At 48.2% G+C, this 8,245-nt stretch overlaps 1 protein-coding gene and 1 pseudogene across 1 annotated transcript in view; both read left to right on the top strand.

Moving 5' to 3' along the window:
• ANAPC7 (anaphase promoting complex subunit 7) overlaps nt 1–3,386 on the top strand; it is a 44,513-nt gene extending 41,127 nt beyond the window's left edge. Inside the window, exons 10-11 of the mRNA XM_011997859.1 lie at nt 589–739; nt 2,471–3,386. Coding sequence (XP_011853249.1) covers nt 589–739; nt 2,471–2,660 — 341 coding nt within the window. The 3' untranslated portion in view covers nt 2,661–3,386. The remainder of the gene's footprint in view (nt 1–588; nt 740–2,470) is intronic.
• Nucleotides 3,387–4,341: 955 nt separating this feature from the next.
• On the top strand, nt 4,342–5,060 carry LOC105552302 (annotated as a pseudogene).
• Nucleotides 5,061–8,245: the final 3,185 nt, after the last annotated feature.

Raw genomic sequence — 8,245 nt, 5'->3', positions numbered from 1 at the left:
TTTTTTTTTCTTTTTTTTTTTTTTAGTAGAGACAGGGTTTCACCATATTGGCCAGGCTGGTTTCGAACTCCTGACCTCGTGATCCACCCATCTCGGCCTCCCAAAGTGGTGGGATTACAGGCGTGAGCCACTGCGCCCAGCCTTGGCTCACTGTTATCTGGTTTGAGTTGTCCTGAATTAGTTTGAGCTGAATCTAACTAACTGGTTTTAGCCAGTTTGAACTGTTTGGTGCTATCTGAATTATTTTATGACTTCCCATTTGGCCCTGTTTTTTTTTTTTTTTTTCAGTCCTGATTTATGATGAACTCATAATTTGGTTCATTGAATTTGGGCTAGTTGGCAAATGCAATTTGGCTTTTTAAAGTTAAGAGCCCATTTAAAACATTGTAATTCAAACTGCAGATTTCTTAACTGAATAGGACATCAGGTGTGCTTGCCCTCGCTTTGTGTTGCACCGGTGTTATCTTGAGGATGTCTGCAAAGAGATTGTCAGAATGGTAGTTGTGTTTTTTTTGTACGTGACTTAAGATGGGAATGTATTTTCAAAATGTTCAAGTAGGACAGTGAGGGTCTTTTTTATTCCACCAGGCAGAGAACAGAAATATGAAGATGGAATTGCTTTGCTGAGGAACGCACTGGCTAATCAGAGTGACTGTGTCCTGCATCGGATCCTAGGAGATTTCCTTGTAGCTGTCAATGAGTATCAGGAGGCAATGGACCAGTATAGTATAGCACTAAGGTAGGCACTAGCCTCCCTTGGGGGAAGGCCACTGAGGAGGGTAGAGGAGGCAGTGAGCTGCGTCACAGGAGTTATGGAGTTATGGAAACACACACACACTTTGTGTCCATGGTTGAAAGCAGAATAATAATAGTAATGGTAGAGGAGTTATTTGTGGATTCATGACTTCTAAAAATTTTTTCTTAAAATATATTAACAACATTAGAGAACTGTTTCACTCATAACCATCCCACACCACTATAACATCTGTGTTCATTTGTATAGCTCATCTTCTGTCCTTGCCCACACATATTTTTATAGGGTTGTACCTAGTATATATTTTATATTCTTTTTCAAATCAAAGTATTGTAAGTACTTTCCCATGTTTCTATCTACTGTAGTCATTAAGAACTTGAGGTCTGAAGTTTTGAATACTACCTTCACCACCTGTGATCTTGGGCAAGTTACTAACACATTTCCTTGTTTATATCTAGCTACCTTATTAGATATTAAATGATCGAATGAGGGTTAAATGATTATTTCATGTAAAGCTCTTAGCCCTGTGCCTGGTACATAGTAAATACTAAATAAATAGTGGTATTCTTACTGTTTAATACAGAAGTGGTTTCTTTGAGGGTTGTCTGTGTGTCTGTAAGGTTATGGTGAAGGGCTGTCTTTAATATAGAGTCTGATCACATTCAGTTGTTCAGCGCACAGTTAAACACCACTTGTGTGCCTAGGATCTCAGTGACGACTGGAGATGCTATGTTTCGGGAGCTGTCAGTCTCAGACATGCAGACTGACCATACCACGTGCTAAGGGCTTTCATAGCAGTCTGTAGAAGGGAAGATGGGAGTCCAGAGGGCAAGAACCCTGGGTTTGGGTGACAGCTTCAGAGTACAGGATGTGGAAGGCTTCAACCAGGAGATGAGGAGATGTTACAGATTGGTCCGCATTTGTATCGGTAGAAACAGGGTGCCAATGTGGGTTTTAGTTGCTTTTTAGAATCCCAGAAGCAAGTGAGAAAATAAAATACCAGACTTCCATTAGAGGTGGAGTTTGCTAGGGGTGGGACACCTGCTGGCTTGGGTGATGGTCAGCAAGGCAAGAGGAAAGATTGCTTAGGAGGCAAATAAATGAATGTTCTAGAGGCTCTGAACTTTGGGGTGGGGGTGGCATATGTACTGACACTCAGCTGCTAAATGCAAATGCTTGGGTAGAGGTAGCCTTGGGTCCTGGGGTCTAACCTAGGTGTTTACAAGTCTGTTCCATGGTACAGCGTGATGTTTTTGGTTGGCTCCTGAAATACTGATATGTTTAATTACATCATAAGAACATGGGACACCTATACTCAGAGAAATTCCTATTTTTTGTAACCCTGTAGCTCAAAAACCCAACTTTCTGGGAATTACATTTGAATTTACCTGTTAATGTTTGTTTGCCACTTTTTCATTTGTGTTATCTGGTAGCTGCCTCTAGCAGCATGCTAGGGGTAATAGGTATGAAAAAATTTAAGAAATTTGTGGGGAAAAACTCAAATTGAGCATTCTAAAAATTAGGAAAAGACTCCTTTTTGCACTTCTGGTGGTGGACTCCCTCAACCCAGCCTTGGAAGCCTGAGTTGCGAGCCCAGGCTTTAGCACATTCTCTGGGACTGTGTAGTCATTTCACTGCCGGGCCAGGGAGATGACGAATCAGCCAGCAAGAGCAAGGCAGAGATTCAGGCGTCTCCTTTGTTTTGTTGTCCCCTAGTTTGGACCCCAATGACCAGAAGTCTCTAGAGGGGATGCAGAAGATGGAGAAGGAGGAGAGTCCCACGGATGCCACTCAGGAGGAGGATGTGGACGACATGGAAGGGAGTGGGGAAGAAGGGGACCTGGAGGGCAGCGACAGTGAGGCGGCCCAGTGGGCTGACCAGGAGCAGTGGTTCGGCATGCAATGAGGGGGCGGCAGCTCCATGGCCGCACTGGCCTGCCCTGCTCTGAGCACTTCCGTGGACTGAAGGAACCGTAGGAGCCTGCTCTCAGGAGGACAATGATTCAGCATGTGATTGCAGCAGGGGTCTCTGCCCCCTCGCTCCCGATTCCTAGTCGTGACTTCATTTCTAAAACAGAGCCTGACCAACCTTCCATGTATCTCCATCCTCCCCTGCTCCAGCCAGGGAGGATTGAGGGAGTGCCCCAAGACCCACACACATGTTGGGGCTTCTGGGCCAAGAGTACTTTTTATATAACTAATTTCTAAATCCAAAAGCTCAAGGAATAGACAGTGTTCTGTGACATGGATGGGTTTGAAAGAGTTACCCACCATCCCAGCACAATAGTGTCATCTCCCAAGTTGGATGGCAGCACGATCTGGCCCTAGGGAGCTTCCGGTTCCCAGAAGTCACTGTCCTGGGCTATCCAGACGTCCCTAGTAATCTTGCTTCCTTCTGCAATGTTAGTAATGCCTTAAGCTGACAGTTGCTATTTTGCAGAACAGTTTTCCTCTTTGCTTAGCTGGTAACTTCCCTCCGAGCCTGGGCTGATCTGAGAAACAGGTGTGATGAGAGCATGAACAGAGATGCACCTGGGGCAGTTCCCTAATAAAACTGGTTTGTACAGTCATGGTGTTGGGGTGATCAGAATGGAAGCCCTTTTTAAAATAGACTCTTAGTATTTTTGTCTTACTCAGAATGCATTGATTCAGCCCCAGAAGTATTTGCCAAAAATAGACTTTCTTCCCCTAGTGTTGGGAGCCAGGAGGGTTGGAAAGCTCAGGAACCCTGAGCTGGTTCATCTGTTTGCATATTGGATAGGTAAATTTCCCTGGAGCCTGAGAGTCTTTGACCAGATTTCAGCTGAGTCTGCCTGGCTCTTTCACTGCAGCTGGGAGATTGGGGTCTGGTTCCAGCAGTCTGTCACTGGTCAGCTTGAGTGTCATACCCTGAGCTCTGGGGCTGGGAGTTTCTTCCCACACCCTCTCCCTTGTGTCTTTAAGTTGCGATGGCTCTGAGTATACAATTAATCGGAGGTGGGGGATGGGTGTCACAGCTAATCCCAAATTCAAAACTTAGTCCAAGGTGCTGCAAAATATAAATTAGATGTCAATAGAAAGTCATATCCTAAAATGTAAAAACTGTAAGTGTACAGTAGTTAATGAGCTCAGAACATCTGATAACTGCAATTTAAAATGGGCAAAAAGTTTCTGTGAGTCGGTCTAAAACCCAAAGCCTGCACAACATCACTTGATCTGAGCCACCTCTGAAGAGACATATAAGGCGGGGTGTGCTTACCTGTAATCCCATCACTTTGGGAGGCCGAGGCAGGTGGATCACTTGAGACCAGGAGTTTGAGACCAGCCTGGCCAACATGGCGAAACCCCTTCTCCATTAAAAATACAAAAATTAGCTGGCTGTGGTGGTACATACCTATGATCCCAGCTACTCAATACTCAGGAGACTGAGGCAGGAGAATCGCTTAAACCCAGGAGGTGGAGGTTGCAGTGAGCCAGAATCTGTACTGCACTTCAACCTGGGCGACAGAGACAGTGTTTAAAAAAAAAAAAAAAGCCCCACAGATAGTGGGGTCACACCAGGTGAGTGTGCGGCCAGGAGAAGAAGCTGCCTGCCCCTTGACCTAGACATGCTCTCCCGGATGCAGCCTCACCTCATGGGCTTCCTCAGCTCCAGGACCTGTCATTACTGTGATGAGAGAGGAGAGGCGAAGCCTCTTTGCCTTTCCCCTGACTCTAGGAGGAAGCCCAGCCCCACCACGCAGTCTCATCTCTGCATGGCAAGCTCGCCACCACACTCACATCCACTGGATCAGGGTCCCAGAGCCCAGGCCCCATGCATCACCCTCAGCTGGCACCCTCCCACCATCCCCTTCCTTGACATGCCCCTCAGCTCTGCTGAGAGCCCCTGTGCTATCTTGGCTCTTCCGGCCCAGCACCTCCCAGGACGGATCCTCTCCCTGCAGCTCCAGCCGCAAGGTGACAGCCAGGTTGGAAGAGGTGGCTGAAGCTGAAACCACCTCACACGGGATTGAGAAAACACTCGGTCTGCATCAAAGAGTGGTGCTTGGAGGGGGCTGAAGCTGTCTCTTGGCACTGCCACCGTCACTCTAACCCAAAACCTCAAGGGCAGGGAGCTCCAGGAGGCAGGGACAGAACCAGGCTGCTCAGCCCTGTGCCTCTCCTGCCGAGCCACCTGCCAGGAGACCAGGCCCCTGACCAAGGACAGCCCCCAAATTCCCAGTCACAAGTTCTTTCTGGGTTCTGGAGTCCCACATGCCAGTATGGGGGTGTTTTAACTGAGTCATTTCTCTACCTTCCAGATTGTTCAGAGACCACCTGGGTCTGAAAAGCACCCTCAGAACCCATGGGCTGCTGGGGCAGTTAGCTATGCAGCCCCTGCTGCCTCCCCTGCCTCCTAGGGTGAGGACTAAATGAGCCCGTGTGGCGTTCAGCGTGTCACCCTTTGCGACATCCTCACAGGGGGAATGCCAGCTGGCCAGGCCTCCCTGGGGAGCTGGGGGTGGTTCTGTCCTCCTGGAGCCCTCTTGTCCCTGAAGGACCCTCAGCCAAGCAGGGAGGCAGGCTCCAGAGTCGGGGTGAGCCTTGCCCTTCAGTGAGACCTTTCATTTTTCACTTTTCAACCCCTGCTGGGCTCCAGGAACCTGATAGGTGTGTACCCTACTCATGGCTGATGGCAGGAGCTCTCCCTGCAGCCACAGCTTGGGGGCCACACTCCTGCCTCTGAATTCCTAGAAATGAGGCCAGCTTTCGCCCAAATCTGCAATCCGCAAACTAGTGCATGCGTCTCTGATGCAGGTTCCCAGGCCCAGCACCAAACTTTTATTGGAATCCAGAGGCCTGGCCCAGGCCCAGCGGTCTGCAGCTTTCACTTCCCACCGTGACTTCCTATTCTATGCAGGTGTTCCCTGAACAAGTATTGAGAAACCTGGGAGAGGGGAGCTCGAAGTTCCCAGCAGCTGCAGGCCTGACCCCAGAGGGCCCTTAGGAGATACACTCTGCAGCTGCCCGTGGGTGGGAAGAACCGGCCTCCGAAGGCCTCACCTGTGGCTTCCTGCGTTCCCAGTCCTACACTGGCTTACCTGTGGCAGGCCAGGGCCTGTGCGGAGCTGCTTCCCAGAGCTCAGGTGAGCTGGCCCTGTGAGCAGCTCTCTGGGGTTGTGCTCAGGCCTGCATTCCCTGCTGATGACAGGCAGTGAGTCCAGACTCCACATGCACCTCACCTCGTCCTCCAGGCACAGCTGTGGCCAGGTCACCAGGAAGCCCTGTGTTGGGAGGGGCCATTGAGGTAAGTGCCTTACTAAGGTTTTCCACTTTCTGCAGGAGCCTCTCTGCCCCAGGGCAGCAGGAGTGGCCTCAGTTGTCACCTCCCCTCTTGGGGTGCAGTGCAGGTCTGCCGTCCAGACGCCTCCAGGCCTGGGCAACCTCAGCACCCCTGCCCCTGCCGCACCTGGGCCACCACCAGCCTGGTCTAGGGTGTGGGGTTTTCCCAGATTGCTGTGGAAGGTCATTGGCAGCACAGCACTCGGCACCAGCAAGGTCAGGAACAAACCAAGAAGCCCACAGTGCAGCCTCCACAGCAGCCATGAAAAGAAAACATGAATTTTAAAATAACAGTGCCACCATGCACTGCTGGTGGGAATTTAAGGTGTTGCAACCACTGTGGAGAACAGTCTGGCGATTCAGAAATTCAAACAGTACTACCTTAGGATCCAGCGTTCCACCTCCGGGTGTATACCCGAAGAAGTGAGAGCCGGAACACCAAAAGATTGCACATCCATGTCCACGCAGCACTGTCCACAGTAGCAAAAGTGGAAACAACCCACGTGTCCTTAGATGAGTGGATAAACAAACCAAGGTGCGTCTTTCGGTACAATGGAATATTACTCAGCCTTGTAAAGGCAAGTGACACATGCTACAACGTGGAGGAACTTTGAGAACGTTATTCTAAGTAGTAGAAGCCAATCACAAAAGGACAAATGCTGTATGACTCCATGAATCTGAGGTGTGCCTGGCACAGTCAGATTCATAAAGACAGAAAGTAGATTAGAGGCTGCCAGGAGCTGAGGGGAAGGAATGACTTAGTTTCTAATAGGGACAGAATTTCTGCTTAGAATGTTTAACAAGTTCTGGATATGGTGCAGATGGTCGCACATTTTATGTTATATATGTTTTATGACAATTAAAAAAAAATGGCCTGTAAGCCTGCCATCTGGATAACCCCAGTGAACACATCTTAATTTATGTGAAATATGGTGTGTACTTGTAATATATATGTGTTACATAAAATTACACATGGTTTAAAAAATTCAGGCCAGGTGCAGTGGCTCACATGTGTAATTCCAGCACTTTGGGAGGCCGAGATGGGCAGATCACTTGAGCTCAGGAGTTCAGGGCCACCCTGGGCAACATAGTGAGACCCCATGTCTACAAAAAAATTTTTAAATTAGCTGGGCATGGTGATACATCCCTATGGTCCTAGCTTCAGTGCACACGGGAGCTACTTAGGAGGCTGAGGTGGGAGGATCACTTGAGCCCAGAAGGTGGAGGTTGCAATGAGCTGTGTTTGCACCACTGTACTCCAGCCTGGGTAACAGTGACACCCTCCCCCCCAAAAAAAAAAAATTTAAACCATGAAAGGCATAAAATTAGAAATACATATACTTTCCAATCCACTGAATTTATTGTCTCTCCCCAAAATAAGTTTCTGGTTCTACTTTTGTAAAAATAGTTTTGTGCTTTTTCTTAACTATATGTATTATAAAAAATATTCTGCCAGGCACGGTGGCTCATGCCTGTAATCCCAGCACTTTGGGAGGCCAAGGCAGGTGGGTCACCTGAGGTCAGGAGATCGAGACCATCCTGGCTAACACGGTGAAACCCCGTCTCTACTAAAAATACAAAAATTAGCCGGGCGTGGTGGTGGGGGCCTGTATTTTCAGCTACTTGGGAGGGTGGGGCAGGAGAATTGTTTGAACCCAGGAGGTGGAGGTTACAGTGAACCGAAATCGTGCCACTTCAGCTGGGACGACAGAGTGAGACTCCGTGTGAAAAAAATAAATAAGAGGCCGTGCTGTGCATAGGGACATTCTGTGCAGTGTCAGTGCACCCCTTAATCGTCGTACTGCAGAATCCATTCTGCAGAAGGAACAATTTCTGCAACCCTTCTGCTACTGGTGAACACTTATTTTCCAGTCTTGTACATAATTATTTCAGTCTGTGCTGTCATGAACATATTTTGCCATAATATTCCAGGGATATGCAGAAGTCAAGTTCCTTGCAGTGAAATTCCTGGGTCTCAGAGTGTGTGCATTGACATGTCTCATGGGTGCTGTTGGGTTACCCTCCAACAAGTAACAGGTGTGAGTGTCTGTTTGCATGCCCCTCATCAGCACCACTGTCATTAAGTGCTTTCGTTTGGTTTTTATTGTTTTTCCAACCTCAGATTTGATCAGTACTCCCTTGCTTTTATTTGCTTTAGCTACTATTCTTTTTTCTTTCTTTCTTTTTTTT

This window comes from Mandrillus leucophaeus, unplaced genomic scaffold (genome assembly GCF_000951045.1).
Source record: "Mandrillus leucophaeus isolate KB7577 unplaced genomic scaffold, Mleu.le_1.0 Scaffold55, whole genome shotgun sequence".
NCBI classification, from domain to species: domain Eukaryota; kingdom Metazoa; phylum Chordata; class Mammalia; order Primates; family Cercopithecidae; genus Mandrillus; species Mandrillus leucophaeus.
Note: the sequence above shows the minus strand (reverse complement) of the source record. Positions and strands in the feature narration are given on the sequence as shown.